The sequence below is a fragment of the Melanotaenia boesemani genome, chromosome 8, assembly GCF_017639745.1.
Source record: "Melanotaenia boesemani isolate fMelBoe1 chromosome 8, fMelBoe1.pri, whole genome shotgun sequence".
NCBI lineage: Eukaryota > Metazoa > Chordata > Actinopteri > Atheriniformes > Melanotaeniidae > Melanotaenia > Melanotaenia boesemani.
The window spans coordinates 18,767,843-18,790,948 of NC_055689.1; the positions used below are offsets into that span (position 1 = coordinate 18,767,843).

The 23,106-nt window shown below is 41.7% G+C and overlaps 1 protein-coding gene across 5 annotated transcripts in view; it reads right to left on the reverse strand.

The window, feature by feature from the left end:
* Positions 1–249: 249 nt before the first annotated feature.
* LOC121644089 (zinc finger protein 521-like) overlaps positions 250–23,106 on the reverse strand; it is a 91,363-nt gene continuing 68,506 nt past the window's right edge. For all 5 annotated transcript variants that reach the window (XM_041991788.1, XM_041991787.1, XM_041991785.1 and 2 more), the window contains 3 exons: positions 18,116–18,247; positions 11,793–11,908; positions 250–1,730 (listed from right to left, as the gene is read on the reverse strand). In XM_041991788.1, the coding sequence (XP_041847722.1) occupies positions 1,701–1,730; positions 11,793–11,908; positions 18,116–18,247 (278 nt within the window). In that variant the 3' untranslated portion in view covers positions 250–1,700. The remainder of the gene's footprint in view (positions 1,731–11,792; positions 11,909–18,115; positions 18,248–23,106) is intronic.

Genomic DNA, 23,106 nt, shown 5'->3' on the forward strand with positions numbered 1-23,106 from the left:
AGACCTCCCTTAAGATGCTCAGATGTTCGTTAGTGAGAGCCACGAGGGAGTGAGGAAAAATAGGATGCTATTTGATACAATAAAAAAAAAAAACAGTGTAAGCTTTTGATGGCGATCATGTTAATGCTATTCTAGGTTTTGTCTGACACGTTAATTGTCTTCTTGCACTCCCTCTCTCTCTCTCTCTCTCTCACACACACACTAGCATACAGACACTTGCAAGCCTTTTATACTGAGACACCAAAGCCATTTCCTCATACAGTTTTTAATATTTCCATCACATGTGCAACACAAAAAACGAGGTCTGTCAAATACAGAACTCCATATTTGTACAATACATTTCAATAACATTGGAGATAACTGTCCTTTTGCGGCAGGAGATGGTAATTTCCTGTAAACTGTGTATGAACAATTCTCAATCAAAATGTCAAAACATTAAAGTTTCATACAAAAGTGCATCTCAGATTCAATGAATGCAAAACCTTTACATGAGAGAATGGATTAAAGTTTTTTATGATGCCACAGTGGCTTCCAGCTTGAGTAGAGGGCAATGGAAAGCTGAAATCAACATGAGTATGTGGTCACTCTCCAGGAGAGTCATGAATGGAGTTTGATACCTATGGTATATCTCCAAGACAGACTGAAATTGTGTTTAGTCTTCATGACCCCAAATTCAAATGGATTTAGTCCCTCACTATGAAATAAAAAACATGAAGAGATCAGAAAACATAAAAAAGAAACTTCCAGTAATCTCCGGGCTTCAACGAGCAGTAAACATTAATAACAGAAATGTACAGGTTGAATCAGTGGGCTGGAGATTTCCCCATGCTCTGAGAGCCACATGGGAGCTTCACGCCTCTGTTCACGAGCCAACCAGATGAACTAGCCTTTTCCAAATCTGTGTCACTGCATTTGCATATATCAGCATCCCGTCCCCTGTCCTGTTTTCCTCTTTTCTGTGTTGTTGTTGTTTTTTTTTAAATCTTTTTTTCCCCCACCTCTCATATGAACTCAAGCACAGGCAGTGCAGATTTGTTGCGCCGTCGTTCACAGCTGGTCCTCTGGCAGCCATATTAGTGTATGATAGACACACAGACAAGTTTTTCTGCCTATGCTGGTGAATCAAGCTCCTCTACCTCATAATGATTGACCATGTCTGGATACAGAGTGGCGTATTGCGCAGTAGGAGTGCCACTGATGAAAAGAGTTCTCCTGACAACTCTTGCCAGTTCCTACAGTTTTCTATGCTCTCAGTGGCACCCTGTTTCTCCTTTACACAACTGGTTAAGATCCATCTCGTTTGACTGACAATGTCATTGATCTTTTACCTCCTTTACTCTTTTTTTGAACAAACATTTTAAACTGTACATTGGCAAATAGTGTATAAGATTGCAATATAGCTGTGGTTAAGTAACACATGAAGAATTCTATGTACAAACAAGTTGGCCTTTTCTTTGTTTTTGACATAATGGTTAGTAAAGAAAAGAAAAGAGGTTTCTTTTATGTGTCCTCCCCCCTCTTTCTTTTGTTTTCTTTGCTTTTTTTCTCTTGCTGTGGCATGGTTTCTTGTGGTGTGATTGAATCGAAAGTTCAGTGCAAGACAGTCAGTGGGAAACTGCACTGACGGTAATTGGCGGTCAGACATTATTCTGTGCGTCATGTGATCCTTGTTCTCGGCCACGGCGCTGAGCTCTGCCATGTTAGCTGCTGTGCTGAGTCAACGTGTGGTTCTGCAAGGACACACACACAAAAAAAAAAACACAGGGGAGACATGATTACATACACTGAATCAGGCTTTCTCGTCCTTTACCTTCCTCTATAAAAACATTCATCTTCCATTTTAAATCCTTTCATTTTCTCACTTTTTTATAGTTCATTTCAAATGCTATGATTGACACATGCTATTGTTTGATTATGTTGATATTTGAACATTGTCATCATTAGGCTTTCATTTTCCAGATCCAATTAACGTGTAGAGGATCAATAGCAGTTGGCTTTGTGACTAAGCATACTTAAGTCCTGGTCTAACACAAAGACATAAGACTACTGACAGATAACATCCGATTCCTCAGAAATCCTGCCTCCCGATCAAAGCCTGTATCCATGGAAACAAATCCATAACAAGGCACTGACACACCTGATGGAATATCATCCTACGAGACCTGTTTATCCAGCGCCTACATTTATTGAATGTGCTGCAGTGCAGAGAAAAAAGTTGAGAAATACCTCAGGTGCAGGTGAGGCCACTGATGATTTGATCCTTCACACTTCTGTAAATATGCACAGTTCACCATGACAGGATAACAAGCTGACAATATCACTGTGTTATGCCATTTCTTCTAAATATATGCAGGCACACACGCAGACTGTTAAGAGTGGTTGTAGTGGGGCAGCTGTGCCAGGTTCTTTAAAGGGAGTGTGGACCAGGGGGTGTGTAACTGGTGTCCCTGGTGGGCTGAATCCAGGTCATCTTTTGAAGTGACTGCTAATCCCTTTAATGCAAACTACATGCCCCACTTGCTGCGCTCCGTTTAAAACACGGCCTTGGACTTTCTAAACTGGCATGGACTAGACACACCTGTCACAGAGACATCACCACGCATGCATGCACAAATACACACACACCTCAGTGGACACATGGCCTTTTTACTTCAACAAATAGGCTCTGAATTAAGCAAAAAAAGTGAGTGAAATTACATTTAGGATATGTTAGTTGCTATTAAATGTTATGATTACTGAACCTAAATGGGAATGTTTACCAAAGCAGTCACCTTCAGTCCTATTGGTGCAAAATCCCTTGGGCAGTGCTGAGGGACTCCTATTAGCCCCCTCCCTTGCATTCATACTTCCCTCTACCCTTTCAGCTGCCTCCATATAAAGCATTTAAACACCTCAACAGCTTTCCTTTCAGCTAGGGCGATTACTTCCCGACAGGTGGGGTAATAAGCTGTTTGACGTGGAGCAGGACTATGACCCCTGTATGGGTTAGCGTGGCTCGCCTGGGCCCTACTCTCCCTTTTTTAAAGAGGCTGCTCCGGACAGCTCTGCTTCTCTCCTCTTGCTGAAATAAAGCTCCTTTAAGTGAGTCTGGGAGGAGACTCCCCACGGGATGCTCTCTCTCCTCGCCTCTCCTCACCTCACCTCCCCCTCCTCACACTCCACCAACCCCCTACCCCCCGGTGAAGACATCCTTGGTGTTGCTGAGGAGGGACAGGAGCACGGCAACCTTATTAATGAATGCGGCCCATTACCCGTCAGCCTGGCTCCTTGGTGACTCCCAGAAGCCCCTGCAGTACGTGACTTCAAATGGCAGGATATTGACACGGGGAGAGCAAAGCGGCTAGAACTGAATGTGTGCTCCTGTGTATGTGTATGTGTGGAGAAGAGAGAACCACAGAGAGAAAATTTGTGCTCAACTGAGTGTACATGGCTTTGTGAGAGTGTGACAGTGTGTTTAGGTGCGTGTGTATTTGTGTGTGTGTGTGTGTGTGTGTGTGCGTGTCTGGACCCCAAAGGAATGTAGCTCCTTGGATATAATGTAGGGCTCGTAACAGCTATTAGAGGGGAAAATAACCCCTCTGGGGAATGGCTCCCCCCCTCTGAATGTCCCAGCTCTGTCTGACACACACTGCATTCTACCTTTTCCTTAAACATGCCAGGAGTTTTCTCACTAAGGGCTTTCTCAAGGACGGTGTTAAACGACTTCAGTGGCTATGGCAGCCTTGCAGACTAAAGGGAAATAGAGGAAAAGAAGGGAAAAACTTTAAAAGAAAATGAAACTGATACCTTATCTCTGTGGATACTGAACTCTGCAGAGTAACTATAAACTATTCTCTATGAGTATAGAAGGTGGAAGGGAGGCAGAGGGGAGAGAGGAAATTTACTTTCCAATCTTCATACTTGTCAAGTTCATCAAGTACCGGCACCATTGTTGGATAAGTAAAATACCTAAGTGAGCAACCACAAATTAGATATAAAACACACAATTCACTCATGCTTTTTGCGAGAAAATTACCAAAATGTCAGCTGCCCCAGGAAGGAGGATGTGGCTAATGGTGTCACACTAGAATCACTGCAATTTAGGATTAGATGCCCTCCATTAAGCCTTTTAGCTCTCATCCTTACTCCAATTTTATTCCCCCTGAAACTCTGCCATTCCCCTTATCATCCATTTCCCTCCCTTATAGCCAACCCTTAATCTCCTCCTCGATCCTTTCAACCACCTGCTGGTCACACAGACCTGCTGCAGAGCCCAGTTACCAGCAGTGTTCAGGTAAACCATAGCACTCAATCCTCCACTAAATTAAATTTTGCACTGATCAATAACGCACACCCACTTCTTCTTTATAAAGACTGGCTGTACTGGCTTGGAGTGAGCCCCTTCCTCCTCCTTTCTTCCCTTACCCGCTCTGTGCCACCGTTAAACCACCACTTTCATCTGATTACATCACCCTATTGCAACGCCCTCAGGGGTAGTGGAAGAGGAGGGAGAACACCCGGCAGGGGTCTTGTGTACCCATGCAAACAGGTGCAACATGTCTTAGGAATTTAACTCTATTGCAGAAAGGCAGAGGGGGAGGAAAATGGGGAACGATCAGGGAAGAGCAGAAACCAGGAAAGAGCAAGTCAGCTGGGGAGCTGATTTATTAACTAATCATTCTTTATGTCGTTCCCCATTGCTCTGGTCTCCATCGATAGCACCCGGTCTCCAGTGAGGCAATGGAGGTGCATCTCTTGCATCAGCACTGCAGAAAAAGACCAGTGGACTCACAGGCACAGCCTCTCTTTCATCTGATCTTGCCGTATTAGAGAAAATCTTCAGATTGTCCAACATCACAGAGAGAAGATGTAAAGCTTAATTGTAATGCTAACAAAGTTTGATTAGCATAATGGTAATACCTGCTGAGCACATGTTAAATACATTGTGTCTGCTCTTCTACCTGGTGTTATCCAGCATGTAGAATTAAAGCAATGCTTTATTGAGTGGCTAAAAAGCCAAGTGAGCAATACTGACTTTTTAAGTCATGGCCTTCAGGATTTTTTGACCAAATAACGCATTTCACATAATAGCAGAACTGAGGAATGAAATGTCCAGAATGTGTCAGATTACAAAGTGTTTACGTTCTAAGTGATGCATATTCAATTTTACCAATTTATTGAGAATTTATATTCTTTTACCACTACTTATCATGATAGTTGCAGTTCATCTCTATAGTAAAGCACGAGGGCAGCAAGGAAACAAATAAAAAACAATAAATTGTTTTGCATTTGCTATCAAGATTTATCTGTTCCTTTTGACATGCAATTACAACAGCAACGCATAAATCAGACATGAATCCAGTATTATTTACAGTTAACATTTAAGAAAGCTTTTAATTAAAGGACTTCAACACATCCATTTAATGTCACAGCAAATGTGTCTTCTTAAATTTATCTGTGATTGAAAATTTGAAGACCAGTCAAAAGTGTAAACATCCCTCTCTAGGCTCTAAATAAAAGCCTTGCATGTCTGACATGCAGTAAGCCTACATAGCTGCATCTGGAGCGAGGGGAGTGTGCACAAAACCACTGAGACCCGTACACACCCGAAGTCATTGCTCAGGAATTTAATTAAGGCATAAGAGAATGTCACTACATGATCCTAAAACAAAGAACCTATGATTTTATTTCAGGCTATACAGTTTAGGGTGACTTGAAGCAAAGGAACCACCTGAATATTTAAACTTATTTGTGTTTGTGTTATGATTGCAAGATGAGCAGTGGACTTTAAACAGTAATGACCCCACTATGTGAGAAATCCGCTGCAGTGTAAAGTGTGTTGCTGTTGTTCGAATCTACTCTGGGGGAAGACAGGAGTGTTGCATTCTGTCTTGATCTTTAATGGTGTGTTGAACTCGGTCCAGTATTGACTCGTTCCTCCCTTTGTGCTTTCAGTACTGTTGACCAGTCCACTGAGGGAGTAATCCTTCCTGCTCTGACCTCAGGCAAGGCTTACTGCTGGCTAGTTTAGCCAATGAAGAACACAATCAAATAAATAAATAATACAGCAGTTGGCATTCTCCACAGTCATCACTTATCAGGCCGCAGGGAGAGTTGACCCCAAACACTGTTGTACCACAACCAGCCTGGTCTCCTTGGTAACAGACTGTCTTGTTTGAAGTGAAGTGCCCAGGGAGTCATGGTCATACTGTAAGAGTGCCAGGCTAGTAAGAAGATGGCAATGGCAATGGATTTCAACGCATTTCTGCACAAATGTATTACAAATCTATAATGTTTGAAGTGCTTTGATTAGACGTCTAACAACTACAAGCAAATACTTTTGAGGTGCAACCAGAGATGACGGACCACCCTTTTTGTAGGCCGGTGCTTTGTACCGCCAAATGATACTCATTACCCTGTCTAAGTAGACAAGTGAATGGTACTAGAAACACACTATGCAGTGATCCTGCTGTTTGACTGAGGTAGCAAAACAACTGCACAACTGCTGTGTTATTATGGGGCCTCATTAAGTGAGGAGAGAGTGGGAGATGGGGAAAGGGAAAGAGGAGATGCGATGGAGAGAAGGCCAGGGAGGGGGAGGAAAAAAAAGGAAAGAGTGAAATAGAAAAAAACACAAGAGAGCGATACAAACTGTATTCTGAGGTGATAGCAACACACAGATGCCTTTCCAGCCAAAATGAAGACTATGACTAAAGAACCCAATTAAGGGCTTTCTTAGGGGAGCCATCTTGGGAGGGGGATGGGTCTTCCTGGGACATGAGCCCTGGGCTACATCCTCTAATTAGACAGAGCGAGGGGGGAGGATCTCTGCCTGTCACTGGGAGGGAGATGGGGTCCGTAGGGTTCCGCATGTCAGTCCCAGAAACAAAACACAATTACTTTCACATTTAACCACTTCAGTCAGGGACAGACTTTGACTAGGGATACTACAGAGCGCCCCCCTGCCTCTTCAATCCTGCTACAGTAGATGTACCACTACACAAATGCAGATCTTATTTATTTATTGAGGACTTAATTTCCCATTTCCAGGCATCCAATATAAGGCAAGTAATGATTGGCACTGTTTTCCCACCGAAATGGAGGAGTGAATCAAAACGAACTAATTGACATACAATTGGTACAATTCAACAAGCGTTTCCAAATCTGAAGAGTTAAACCGCTTTGGTGTTATGATGAGTGAATAGAAAATTCCAGGGGGAATAATTGTCATAATGCTGTTTATTCTGGCCTCTGCTACATTCTGTTAACATCAACAGCACAACAGGCGCTTGAAAATCACTACAGAGAGAAAATGAAACCTACAGCGAGTTTTCCTGAGAAGCGCCTAAAATGGTGTTTATCAAAGTTGTTGAAAAAGTCAACTAAGAAAAGTAAAAGAGACATGTTTGAGGAAGAGATCCGGTGATGGATTGTAGCGCAGTACACCAAGCATCTCCTCTTTGTTTGGATTTAACTTTCCCCAGTAGTGCAACAGAGGAAAAAGAAAAAAAGAAGAGCTCAAAGGCTTCTGGGAGTTTTTGTCATGTTTCCCTCCAGACAATGTGTTTGCATGCACATATCAGACCCTGGGAGAGATGAAGACAAAGACAAATACATAGAGCACGCACACAGATGTATACCCACAAACAGTCTCACACGCACACACTGAGAAAGAGAAAATCCTCCCAGGATCATTAGGTCTGTCATGCTGTCTAATCCTGATCCACCTACAAAACTAGAACACAACTATTGTGATACATCACAAGTAATCTAAGGGTGTTTATGTCCCTATTTACAGTGCAAAGCAGTGTGTGCACAGTGTTTTACATAATTATAGATAAGCTTAAATATTAATGATGGCGCCTCACAAGTCAACATTATTTTTTCTAATACATTGTTTTTTTATTTGTCGAGCAACTTTTTGAAATGGTGACAGAATTCTCAGCACCTGGGGTGATGAAGAAGAAAACAAGTTGTCATATGAAAGGAAATATAAATATATATATGCAACTTTCAAATGCGTGAAGAGCTGTCACACTTGGCAGATCAAGACATTCAGAGAAAATTTGGTGTTTGAGAGCCACTTGGGGACAAATGCATGAAGCTTTGCTTTTGTATGACACATTTGGGACTCGGGGCAGTTAGGGCACTTTTTTAGGGGCATATTTTAAGATTCATTAAAAAAAAACAAAAAACAAAAAACAAAAACAAAAAAAAACACAAAAGACTTCTGGGGAATAAGGTCTCCTGCGTCATGCTGAAGAATGCCATTTAAAGGAAAAGGGGAAAATGAAAGACCTAAAATAATATTTCTAGGAGCCATCACTAGAAGAATGAGCGCATAGCAAAAGTAATTTGATGCTTTAATACATATAAAGATTCCACTCTGTTGTGTCCATCTCTTCTCTTCTTTCTTCCCCCCCTTTTTTTTTTTTTGCCTTAGACAAGCGTTATGACAAACATAGCTGTTTACGCTGACCCGGTGACCATGAAGCCTATAAATATGCTTAATTAAAACAGTGGAATTGGTCACAGCTTGGCAATAATGGCCATCACACAGGGAGAAGAGAATCTCATTTGTGAGGGGAAGTAGAACATGATGCAGATGTGCTCTTGTCACTTTCAGCACTCATTAAGGCCAGGGAGCTTTGGATTGTCTTTGAAGGAATCCTTTTAAAAAAGACACTCCAATTAAGGTACGTGTCCTGCGGGCGTCTGAAGAGAGGGAGTAGTCATACAGTACCTCACTATTTCCACTCCTTCGTCGATCACAGCACGGCACGACTCAACACACAACTTACAATCTCATGTCACTTCCAAAGAATGATAATGAAATTGGAGGATGGAGGGAATAAAAGACACCCCGGCTTAAAGGGAACAAGGGAGTCTCGTGCAGAAAATGTCATCTTCGCTGTTGTGTAACTTCAGTCTCATTGTCTTGTCTTTGGAGGAATGGGGATCATCAGGAGAGAATCCTCTGACTGCAGTCCTCCACTACTGCAACGCTGGAGCTGAACTTGTATGTTTCCTTACAAGTGAACTGCACTCAGAGAAATGTCACATTTAAGCTGAAGCTAATACTGTGCATCCATCAGTTAATGAATCTGGCTAATTAATCCGGCCTTGCAGCATTGTCAGTGGCTCAGTTCCTTGTGCAATGTGAAAAGCTAAGTTGACACAAAGGAAAAAGTAAGTCTTTTTTTCTCTTCAATGAGTTTCACATTGCAGTGTTGTCATTATTAACACTCTGGGACATTTCCTCTAGTGAGGGGACAGCTGCAGCGAGAGGACAGTGGAGCATATTTGGGTAAGAGTATAAAGTGAAACTATGTCTGCAAGTTCCTTAAGGGGTGGGCAGTAATTGAGGGTCAGAGAGAGCACTGAACAGCCTGCGTGGTTGCCCTCCCTATCAACACCTCATGAAATATCTAGACTTTGCTCCATATTTTAATAGGGTGAGGGAAAGGGATGTGCATGGTGGAGGTAAGAGTGTGTGATGGTAGAGGAGAGTCCTCTGGAGAGTTTCAAGGGGAATAGTGGTCTATGCATCTCACTGCTTATTTTTTGTCTGAGTAAGAAAGTGGAAAGAGAAATGGAAGAAAAAGAGGATGAGAGCAAAAGAGATTATTCTCCACTGGAATCTGGATTCTGGGGCATGCAGGCCCAGGCGTCAGTCAATCTGGTCGGTCTAAGGGGGGCGACCGGGCGGGGGGTCCTGAGAGGGCTGATTAGACGGATGCTCTCCCATCATCCATCTCGACAGGCTGGCGAAAATTGGCTAGCCCCTCACAGGGTAGAGTTCATGGGGGGAGGCGGTGGGGGATGATGTGGAGTGGTGCACTGGATACCTGTCACAGCCTTTGGTCTGTTTCAGGATCTCAGCAGCAAATTAATAAAATATCTTTCCTGCTTCCCTTTACCTGCCGTGGCAGCTCTCCCTCTCGCCGTTCTTTCTCCCAGCTTGCACTGGCCCTTTGACCCCTCCGACTACTGTGAGAGATGAGGAGCCCAGGCAGCCAGCGAGCAGGCCAGAGTGTCAGGGAGAAATAGGGAGAAACTCCAAACTCAAGACCAAGTAAAGAGAAGGAGCTCTCACTGCTGGAAGACAGCTCCACTTCAGACAGACTGACAAACGACTGCCCTGTGTCAGCGAGACATTTTCATGTGTGATGCTTGTGAAATAGCACCAGCAAACAAAAACTAAAACAAGCCTCCATCCTGCACTGTTTGCTTGGTTTTAGCTACAAAACCAGTCTAAGACTGGAAAGTTCAGGAGCTGTGTGCTAAGAACACGGATGTGCAATAACAACTTAAAAAAGCTGTTATATATACATAAAAACAATATATATAAAACAATAACTTTGTTGATTTCTCTATCTTAATACCATATTACATAGTACATGCATGTATATGTATCGCATCAGAGCATGTCAGCATGCACTCACTTGGGACTGCCTTTAGAGCACGGAACAGGTTGAAGATAATGATCATCGTATCCCCCAAGCTCACTCCTGCTCTCTTTTCATAACCTCCTGTTTCACAATGGAGTGCCATAGGTCTTTCATGTTCTGCTCTTGTTTCTTCACACAGAGTAAAACAATATAATCATGCATGAAACATCACCTTCGGGAGGTGGAGATCACTTCATTTCAGAAAATGTAAAAAAAAAAAAAAAAGAAAGTAGCAAAACATCCTGAGGTCATTTGTGCTTGTTTACAGGTACCTGCTGCAACCCTTTCTACATAGAAAACACTAATACCAATGAGAGATAAAAATGTGACAAATAGGGGGGCTTGAAATGAATGAAAGCCCTCAACATTGGCAGTTTTTTGGCATGTAAAGCTTGTTAAATAATCCTCTCTGCAGTGGAGCTGCATGTTAGTGGATCAGGACTTGTTTTATTCATGTTGGCAGTATTTGAATGACCAGCAGATAATGATCACATTCACCTTCCTCCTGGCAGACACACAACTCTATGTTTACAACCTGAATCTCAATATGAAAATCATCGCCAATCAATGGATACTACCTCTGGCTACCAGCTAATATGCAACACTGTACAGTGAAGTTTCAGATAGGTAGGTGGATGTGCTCTGGAGCTTCTTTGAGCAAATTAAGGCAAATTAAAAGTTTTAGTGATTAGATTAAACATTGTTGTTATAGACGAGTCCTACTTTAGCAATTTAGTTTCAAAAGGTAACAGAAAAGGATCTGGATATGAGAAGTGTGCCATGATGTGTGATAAAGAATCCCCCAAACAAAACAGAGCTGCTTGAAAACACCACCACAGTGAAATAATATAATAAGGTCTGTTTCATTTTTTCAGGTTCTCCAAGGAACAGAGAAAAAGATTGCTAGAAAATGGATTATCTCTCTAACATTGCAAGTTCATAAGTCCAACTACTAACTTTGTTGAAGGGCAGATATGGTCTCCCAGAGGACATAGCTCATATTTAGCCACGAGGCCTCCTCTGTGATTGGGAGGGGAGATGCAGGCATATTGACTCAACTGTGTTTTTGCCTCTGCACTGTATGTAATTACCTCTTCAAAAACGAGCATTCCACTAATCCTCTAATTCCAGATATTTTAGTGCTCTGCTGGTCTAATAAGCAAATCAAATCATATCTGCACATCACAAATGAGTTTTAGAAACAGACTGAAATAATTCCTTCTGAGTCACTCATCCCAGCCGGGATGGAGGGGATAGCCAGAGTGTGGTGAGCCGTGTTTAGTGTTTGTTAAGCTGTCATGTGTGATTAGCAGGCATGGTTTCTCCTTGCAGCCTTTTAGCTACCCCAGCCCAAAGTCTCACCTGTAACTCTGTCTGGAAGAAGAACTTCTGTGGGCACTGCGAGCAGTCGTAGATTTTGTCCTCCTGTCCGTGAGCAGAGAAAATGTGCTGCTGGAGCTTGTTGGCCTGAACGAACACTGCTCATGTACAAAAACAAACAAACAAACAAATAAATAAAAAAAGGGAGAAAAAGAAAAGTACAACTTATTGGTTGATAATATTGAAGACAAAACCACAAGTGTATTAGCCTGAACAAAAAGAGAATTAACTATGTCAAATGGCCAAGAAAAACAGGTTAATTAGAAACAAATGATGTAATGTGGAAACATAAATAAAAATCATTGTTGTTATTAGATATATATTGAGATTAAACAAAAAAACTCAGAACAATTTGGATGTTAACAGTTACTAGAGTGGTCATATTTGTGGCTCCATATCTGGTGAATGCATAATATTTTGGGAATAATGATGCTCTTTATTTAGCGCTGCTGTGGGGACAACAAGCTAGGAAATAAACAACCACAAAAACTGGCAAAGCTTCAAGTGCAAAACATGGCCTCCATTAGTCTACATCGCTAATTATATTGACAATATAAATATTCATGGTGTTGCACTATTTATTCATGCAGACACTGACTACACTCGCCATCATATAAACACACAACTCGCTGGAGCTTAAAACATATACCATACATTTGTGCTTTAATTAAGCCATAGTCCACACTGAAAAGCTAAGTGGGATGGAATTGTGCGCATCTTGAGTGTCTTGCATGTGTGTGTGTCAGGATGCTCTCCAAGGAGCACTTCAAACATGCCGTTTGTTATCCCAGACCCTTGTGCTTTAAGGATGGCTGTCTAATCTCAAAGGTCTGGATGCTCTGGAAAAGTTAGGATGTGGGGGCTTCATTTGAATTTCTTACAGCTCAAAATAACTTTTCTTCTAATGTGTGCACTGAGGGCCACAAGGAGAGAAGGGAAGTGAAGCACAGCAGCAAAAGGTGAGGTGTCTGTTGGAGAAGGCTTTGGGGTAGCAGCGGCCTTGTGGTGGGGCTTGGCAAATTTAACATGTCCCAATTTGGGCTCACCTGGGAGTGCTGTTATTAATTATTGAGTTGTGTAGAGCTAAGACACATTTGACTTCACTGAATGTCAGAATCCTGACCTGGGAAATAAAAAGTTTAGATGCACAACAGACGCCGTCAGACTGCTAATGCCTGGGTGACAGCTGTCTCTGGAACATGGCAGCATGTTAACCAGAAATGAACAAACCTCCTCTAATGAACAAACAGTAACTCAATGGTCCATTTCTGAGAGTAACGACCACAGTTATATGAGGATAAGCATACATGCAAATATATGGATGGTGTGACATCTGGTTACAGCACATTACTAAATTAAGAGCTCAGATAACATGTTTGTGTCTCTTTGTAGGGAAAACATGTTCTACCCCCCCCCCCCCCCCCCCCCCCCAAAAAAAATGTGCTGATGAACAATAGCATTTTCTTTCAGCTGTGTTTTGTCTGCATATACTGTACAGAAACAGGTCACAGCAGCTGCAGGAAGCCTTCATTATGTCTTTGGCTAGAAGAGGAAAAAGTCAATACAGCAAAAATAAAAATGGATTTGAGACTTGGGGGGGCCTTCAAATACTGTACAATAAGGCCAAACACAACTGAGATGTCAAGTTAGCTTTTACTTGATGTTAACATGCGTTTCTGGTCCAATGCCAGTGAGAAGTACATTTAATCAGCTATGCATTTATCAATTTATAGCTTGCCATTCATTTATATGCAGGAGGAGAGTGGCAACTTATTTAAAGTGCTAGGATCTAAAATGCTTAAAGGGAACCTTCAAATTTTCTGTAAGACCAATAAAAACTGAGTGTGCAAAAGACTTAAAGACATTTAAGGCATGGGCGTGAACGGAAACCCAATCATTTTAAAGCTTGGTCACTTTTGACATATCTAAGAGCTTGGATTATTTTTATGTTTACTAAGGATGATTGAAAAACACACACACACACACACACACACACACACACACACACACACACACACACACACACACACACACACACACACACACACACACACACACACACACACTTTGCCCAGATATGCTATGGTAAATGTCTAATTAATACAATTTTTTTGTTATTATTTTATTGTCTTCATTGTTGCTTTTTTAAATTAGCATGCAACACATAATAAAGGGATAAACAAAAACGGGTTACAGGGGGACACTATTGGCATTTGGCCGCATGAATCACACATAAAATATGCAACTGTGTTGCCCATTCAGAGGAGAAACAGAGACATGTCTTCCAAGAGGGTTAAAATGAGGACATACAGAAACGAGGAAGAAATAATCCAAAACCACATCCAAACAGGATCAGTGGCTGGCCATTGTGTCTCTCCCTGCTGAGAATATGAGAGGGAGAGAAAGACAGAGAACTTTGTGGAGTTTGCTGGCTGTGGAGCTGGAGCAGAGCTGAGATGAACAGAGCGCTGAGCCGGGTTGGGCGTCAGGGGTGTCAGGGCTGAGGGGGCTGAGGGGCCAAGGTCTCCTCGCTGTGGGGGATATTAAGCCCTCTGATTAGATCTCAGGGGCCGCCCATGGCAGACGTCTCCTTTACTACAGGCCCCAGCTCATCTTTATTTTGGCAGGGTGGTGCTCTCTGCAGGCTGTACTGCACCAATACTAAGCTGTTTGTGCAGGGAGGAAAAATAAGTTTATCCTTTTTTCCCCCTTTCTCCTTTTCATTTATTTATTCGTCTTGCCTGCATGTGTTCGTTTCTGCTTAATCCAAGAGTTCACTAACACAGAGGCTGATCCTAATGTTCGCAGGCAAAACAAACAAGCTGGCTGAGTGAGTAGATTTGGAGGTGTAAGCTGGTAGCTACTAATTTAAAACTAGACCTTCGCCAGTGTATTTTTTTCTTTACATTATTATGTGTAAGACGTCAGAATTATAATAACACATAGCTGCAGAATGTGTGCAGCTACTGAACTATAAACTAATTAAACTACTGTTTTCAGATTTTTAGACTCGTGTGGATTTGAAAGCTGCGCATCCTGTAGTTTTTTAAGTTTGTTCCTCATGCAGTGACATAGGTAAAAGAAAAGTGCACACACTCACACACATATATAAGACTTTCATCAGGCACACTTTCTTCTGTTTTGTTTGTCTTAAGCGCATATTCCCAATCACAATTTCCACACCAGCCCTCCCTACTGCTCCTAAGGGTGCAGACAGACACTTCTAGCTGCAGGCTCCCCCACTTCTGAAACCTGTCAAATCTGTCCTGGGAGAGTCAGCCTCTCTCTCATCATCCAGGGGCTTATGGACCTCTCTCCATTTACCCTCCCTCCCCTTCACAGCTCTCTTTTCCTCCTCCACTTCCCTCCTTTCATCTCACATCCAAACTTGCCAGTTGCAACCTTCTCAGCTTCCTCTAAGTTTTGTCTCCCTTTTCTCCTCTATTTAGTCTGTCCTCATCTACCACCTGCAACTTACTTTTCTCCATACTTTTGTGGCGTTATTTGCCCTCATGCCAGTCCCCAGAGAGTGGATTGAGGATAATCAGGTGTGTCAAAGAATGACAATCACTCTTTGCCTCCCACGGCGTTTTGGGTCACAAGGGGCAGTTCAAACTAAAACATGGTGATCGAGTGGGACTGGTCTTTTAAACAAAGAGTAACCTTGTTAAATGAGTGAACCCGACAACCCTGGCGTTATCACTGCCACCACCTAGTTTGATCAAAGTTTCGCTTTAATGTTCAGACTCATAACATCCATAATAGTCACCCTTTTAATCTAGAAAAGTAACATTTTCGGAAAAACACACACACTGACTCTCCTCTTGTTTAAATAAAAGTATATAGACCCTTTAAAACCAGCAACATAAATTGCATTTAATGTATATTTAATTGACATAAATAATACATTTTTTTATACTTCTCACATCTACTTCACTACATATAAAATATCTTAGTTTTATCACTTTGATATTAGCTTATTTTCAGTTCACAAAATAATGAAACACTAACTTAGATTTAACAACCTGAAAGAATATAATGTTCTTACAAGAATAAGTAGATTAACAGGTCACATATAAAGACTGCTTGTATAACAATCCAGCTCTGATTCTGCATCTTAAACAGCTTGATTTATCCTCAACCCATATATATTGTAAATCATATTTTATGTACTACTCACACATTTAGTTGGGTGGTATTCAGGGGAAAACAGAGAGAGCCACATGTGTCCTTAGGGATTGTGTTTTTTTCTTTTTCAAACATTAGTAAAACACTTACAATTGTGCACTTTAAATCCTCCTTTTTAGATTTATTTTTTTCCATCATCCCCTCTGAGACTTGAGATGTTTTAAAAACTTATAATAGACATGTCCTATATGTTTAATTAGTGGTAAAGATTTCATGTAATGATTGATGTATACACTCAAATCTTCATGTCATCATAGATGTTGAGAATTTTTTTCAAAAACTTTTTAGATGTTTTCCAGACACAAGCAGCTGTATCATAAAAGTGGGGATGTGTAGTGCACATGTTAGACATATTAGGTTATTTTAAATTATGAAATTATGTTGAAACAGAATAAACCCACTGTGTTGAAGTGACTTCTGGGGTCATAGGTCTTCCTGCACCTGACATGAGTTAATTATGATTTTAGTTTCAGATTAGTATTACAGACAAAAAAAAACAAAAACAAAAAACAAAACCAACAACAACAACAACAAAACATATTTATGTAACACTGTGTAACTTATCAAATGTGTTATGTAATACTTTCTTCTCCTTATTGCAATAGAAATACATCATACATACTTTGCTGTTTAAAATTAGAACATAATGCCTAAATTTCCTTGTGGTGCTATTTTTCCTCAATTGAAAGTTCTTAACCCCATTTACACTGCCAGATATATCCTTAAAGGAGAGTTAAAAAAGAATCTAACCTTCAAAATTGAAAAACCAATAAAGATAAATCTTGTTGGCAGATTTATCTAATAGTATAGAGTAAGTAATGTTAAACAAGTATCTTCCCTCTTCTATATTCCAGGCTGAGCTTGAAGAAATATATTCAAGGACAGCTGTCAGACAATCTCTAAATCGCTCTGTTTCCTCCACGAGCTCTGACTTTAGCTCAGTCTGCCTGTCCCCAGCATCCCCAACAGAGGGAGGCCTTTCAGTTCACCCTATACTCTCCACCGCCTGCCTTCCCACTACCACAGGCCTTCGCCCATCTGTCTGTCTGCTCTATGGCCGCTGTCCTGAGGGTGCACTCTGTCTCTCCCTCCTCCCCTCTCTCTCCCAGCATCGCTCTCTCTCATGCGCCCTGATCGATATGGACGCAGAGGGAGAAGAGGGACCTGTCTGTCAAAGCTGGCGGTGGAAAATGAAGGCTCAGATGAAGGAGGCATGCTCTGTATATTAAATGCCCAGACCCCTGTGAGGGGTGGAGGGAGAAGAGGTTCAGTGTGGGGAAATATCAATAGGCTTCATCTAAAAGAGCGATAAAGCCAAAACAGCCATGTAGAATAGAGAGAGGGGAGTGCAGAGAGATGAGGAATGAAAAAAGAGCTGTGAAGAGAGGTGGATGAAGACATAATAGAAAAAATGAATATAATACAAAATGTGAGCTAATGATGTTAATTGATATAACGAGAGGAACAGCGGCAAATGAGTTGATTTGTTTATGCAATGAGCTGAGGGAAGGGGGACAGAAGTATGAGGGGGGGTCTGAGGACTAAGGACCAAAAAAGTGTTTGGAAAAGTAAAGAGCTGAGATGGGAGAAAGAGTGAAGAGCTGAAGTTAACGACTTTGCAGATTTCATTATAGAGATAGTTAACCCTGTTGACACTGAAGGAGGGCGCTATCCTCTCAGGAGGAGTCCGGTCCTTCCACCTCCACGCACAGAGACAGATGAGATCATTACAGCTATCAGCACCACTGCCATCCACAATTAGCACATCTCCTTTTCTTTTTCCACTCCTCCATCCCCCATCTCCCCTTAGCTCACACTGTTTTCCCCCCTGCTCTCTTTCTTTCTCCCCCTCTCACCTCATGACACTTCTTTGGCCTTGATTTGGAGGCAATTTGACTAAATAAAAAGCCACATGCAGCAAACTGCTTTCAGCTTTAGTTGACTTGCTTGCTTGACCTTTCCAAACTCACTTTTCAAACTCAAAGAAGATGGGTTTAAAAGCTTTGATGATATGTAAATGTTTCTGAAAAGTTAACAATACCTTATTTAGCACTTGAAATCTTTTCAATTGGATTGAGAATTCACAAAGCATACACGCTTGCAGGCATAATACAAACCTGTAAAGCAGACCGGACACTTGAAGGTTCCACCCATGCCCTCAAAGCTGTGCTCAATCAGGTGGCATTGAAGCTTCGCTGGTGAGTCGAATGACTGACTACAGAGCTTGCATTCATGGTTCAGTCCTTCCTCTGCGGATAAGAAACAACACAAACACACAGAAAACCATAAGAGGAAAAATAAACAGAGCCTGAATGGCCAAGGAGCAGCAAAGGTCTCACTCTGCCTTGCCCCCCCACCCTCACATCTTTTTTCCTTTTCACATGAATTTAAATTCAACAAATTGTGGCAAAAACTCCTGTCTGTGATTTCCATGAGTCAGACAGGAAATAATACAATGTGTGATCTGCTCCCATCAGGCACAAATTGAATGACCAGCTGGGGTTCTAATCACTCCGATGAGGCCTTGCACGTCAAACATTATTTGATTAAACTGTATGAAAAATAAGTTTCTTTTCAGATTTCACAATTTAAAATAACTTTGGTGGAAGTCTACATGAAACAGGAAACAATGCTTTGCAGAACAACATGAAATAGTTAAACAGTTACATTTAAATAAATGGTTTCTAAAACCTCATTCTGACATCCCTTTTCTCCAGTCTCGGCACTTTATCAGTTTGCACTGTTCATCAAAGCAATTTCCTTTACAACATACTTCAATGAAACAAGATCACAGTTTATTGGCATTAGAAATCCCCACGTCTTCATCACATTTGGCTTCCTCAGCCATAGTCACTGATAACTTAAATGCATGTCACAACTGTGGACATGCACTCTTTATTTGTAGCACAACAACCTGCTGACTCAGATGTTCAGAGGAGTGCCCATCTCCAGTGTGTCAATAAAAGGCCTTTACACTCTGCCACAGGGCCAGACTTTGCTCGATCAAACTCCTGCCAAGCCTGACATTAGGTCCTGGGGTGTGGTGGATACCTCAGTGACCCGACTAGGTTTTATCTTCAGGTCTCTACAGCCCAATGCCCACTACTCAGGCTTTAGTTATCAAAAGCATGTATACATCATCCAGCTGTTAATTATAGGTCTTTTAGGCAAATCTGGTGAAAGATGTCAGCTGAAAACAAGTAAAAATTAAGCATGAATAGATAAAGTTCCCTCTGATTTCTGTTTCTTTCTGTTCTTACAATTTACAGCATATTTCCTATCTACCAGTAAGTGTTTATCTATGAAACATACTTTGGTATGTAATATTTTACTGTTTGGTGTTTATACTAAAACCTCTACAGGCACAACAGAAGCTGTTCCAAATTTAACTTTATTTAACAATAATGCTAAAAGGTTTATGTCCACATCAATAATTTTAGCAATTTTAGCTGTTTTTTTTTTTTTTTTTTTTTTTTAAGTAGTAACATTTTCTTCTATGCCTCAACTTTTATGCCTCTGAATTGATGTTTAGAAGTAATGACAACTGGAACCCAATGACCCTTAATACTCCAGGAAAAGTAGGGAATAGCAACATCTCCTGCAGTGACTAAAGAAACAGTGGGAGTGTATGGATATTAAACTTTTTGGCATAATACATTTTTGCATGTCTTATATAAATATATGGCAAGATATATCATAAAGTACTGTTTGCTACATGAAAACAAACTATAAGTAGTGATTAATTACAAGATAACTGATGATGTTCCAGCACGACTGTTTTACAAGAGGAAAAAGCCGATCAAAGCGGCTCATAGCAGTTTAAAAGGCAAGTGAGTTAATGTTGTGCTCTGCTATCATGCATTTGACAGATGAGCTACTCTGTAGCCTACATGTGCATCTGAGTGTAGCAGCAGGCATCAGTGAAGGAGGGGGAGGTGGGAAGCATGAGTGCATCCATGCAGCCGTGCAAGAGGATCACTGTCCTCTTTGATCACCATTCAGTTTGCTTATGTGTGTAAGGGTGTACACTGAGGTCAAGCTAGCTGCAGCGTTCACAGATCTGTTCCTCTACCATATGTGCAGCCCTCATTTGACCCTACTGCACAATGCTGTCCCTTCAGAGACCCAGTCTGCTTCATTATGCAGATAACTGCACCTGCCTGACTGACCTTGCGTGTGTGCATGTGTGTGTTTATGTCTGTGAGCAGGTGCATCAGGGGAAAATAGAGGTAAAGTCAGAACTCTACACATTTAAGGAATAAGGCTGCTTTTTTCCTCAACTCTATAAGACAAAAAAAGAAAGAAAAAAAATATCTGGTAATAGATTTTGGCACAATACTTGATGGCTTAAGTTAACTTAAATAGGCCCTTGGCTGCTGAGACAGTAGCTGCTTGAAGAATTACAAGCTTATCTTGTCAAATGTTCTGTTAGCAATAACAAAAATGCATTTTTGTGGACTTAATCCTGAATGACAACTTCAACTCATCCAAGTAACAACAGTAAAAGGACAGAAAATAGTGAGACTGAGAGAAAAGACACGGTTTAACTGGGAGTATATTGTGTTCTGTTCACTCCTTTATAGCAGCATTTAGGGCTGGGTTTGGATTTAGCTGTGTAACAGGGGCTGAATCAGGCTGGCAGCCTGTTTCTTAGTGAGAGCCAAGGGAGGAAGTCAGCTTGCTCACCCCTAGAGCTGCCTCATTGGGCTGAGGTCACTTCCTGTTGCTCCCCCAGCCCTTCTCCAGGGCTGCCCAATCAGCAAGGCCCTGTGCGGGCCCCCACCCCTCTCTAAGCACTGAGCAGACTCTGGATATAGTTACAGGGCCACGGGGGACTGTCAGCTCTCTCTCTCTTTCCTCATCTCTCCCTCCTCCCACTCTGTGTTTCAGAGTCTCCGGAGTGTTCTCCGCTGCCACCACCCTGTCCCCCTGCACTCCTAAGAAAATCCTTTAGATGAGAACTGCTCCTGCGTCTGCTCCCTCTAAGCATCCCTGACACCAGCAAAGTAAGCCCATCTGCATATCCACAGGGCCTCGCGTTCCTGTGGCTCATGGTTTATGTATTTCACAGCTCCTTAAAACACAAACGCCTAATATCTCTCCCATGTGGAGGACGGGAAAGGGAGAGAGGAAAACTACTCTCACAAAGAATGGTCTTTATTTCTTTGTGCTGTTTACTTTTTTATTGAGTCTGAAGTTCATGTGCTGTTGAAGGTTGTTTGGGACACAGGGGCTTGCGGGTCTGGCTTGTATAGTTCAGTAAAATCAATGATGAGACAGCTGTTTAGTGAATTCTATAGGTTTAAACCAGTACTAAGAGTGTATGTGAGGTTGATAGATGTTTTACTGAGCCATCAAATGACAGTGAGTAAGAGATTGAAACTAAAGCGTCTGGCGGCAGTCCGACTTTCTGATAATAGTATGTAATTAAGTGTAACGCAGGGCATTCTTTAATTAAAAAAATCTCCCTCAGCTTATTCTGTTCCAATGCTACCAATGAACCTCACTCTGTTTAAACAATTCTGCTGTGAAGCAATTTGAACTGAACATTTGGTTTTGCACAAGAAAAATCTGACACTTAGATTTCTACTCCTCTCTGGGGCACAGTGAATGGTTCTCTGAAGCTCACTCTTAGAGAGACCCAAGTTGCCTGTGTCGCTAGAGTAGGTTATATTAAGGACATCAATCATGGCACTTCTTTGCTGAGAGTAATGAGTAAACAAGTGGAAGAACAAATTGAGAATATTTAGTAGTTAGGAATGGTTTGTTTTGGAGGAGAAGAGATACAACAGTCATAATAATCAAAGCTTGTCCCCAAAACTAACAGGCCACTGGAAATACCTGCCTGGGATGAGCATGTTTATGAGGAATTCCACCTTTAGTAAGAGTTTGCTGTCTGTTCTACCATCTGTCCAGTCTTTTTAAACTTGATGTTGGAGTTATGTGTTAATAAACGGAGGAAATTTGATTTTCAGTAGATTTACTGCCGTATATACAACCCACCACAGAATGCTGGATGGCAGCAGAAGAGACAGCTGCAGGCCTGTAAACAGTAGGTGGGTTTACTTCTCTCTTTTCTCTACGGGAACTATCCATTAACAGATAATGGGGGAAAAATCAGAGTGATTAAGGCCCAGGGAATTATGGGTGAATACAAATTGACTCCACCTCCATGTGGTGTGCTCTCTTGAGGTAGAAGCACTGCTCATAAGGCACAAGCTCATTTCAGAAGTACTACACAGGCCATTAAGGACCAGAGAATGGAGTGTATGGGGGTAGGAAGGTGGTAGGTGGAAGCGCAGAGGGATGGACTCCCCTTGGACCAAAGCTGATTGGAGAACGGGCGCCTGGGGAAAACACTACTAATATTTATTTCCAGCCTCCACACTTTGAGTGCAAATTGTTAAAATGAAAGTATAAGATTCCATCCTGGCATGAAAAAAATCCTATACCCCAATCACAAACAGTAAGGGAAATTTGGTTGTGTGCAAGATAATAGAATCAAATATATAGGAGAACTTCCCCAGCAGGAAAAGAAAAGCTTTACTTCAGGCGGGAGGAGGGCATGTAGAAAACACATTCTGTCTCTGAAAGAGAAAAGTAAAGCTCAGGTAAGCAATATAGAGGTCCCAACTTTAAAACATTTCTTCCCTAAAGCTGGAGAAAGAGGGGTTAGAATGTGACATGTCAGCCGTGGTGATGCCTTTGCACAGTAAAAGCAAAGGATTCTGGGGGAACAAAACTCTGAGAGAATGTCAGCTCTGATGCATGGCAGCTCGTTGGAGGTGCTAATCAGAGCAGGGCTCGGCTCCTGCTAGGATCAGCCACTCTGTGCCTACATTAACCGCTTCACAGCTCCCCTGGCTACCAGGCCAGAGGTAGAAACACCAAAGTGACAGGTTTTTGTGTCGAGATAAACATGCACAACGCTTGAATGAATGTTACAAAGGGTTTAGCCAACTAGAACACCTTTTGGATTTTACAAAACATGAGGGACTAAAACATGAGGACTCTTCCTGCACACACTTGCAGACATTTCTTGTTGGATTTCTTTTGTCAAGAGTGTGTTTGGACATACTGTAGGAATGTTTATTTATTTATTTTCTTA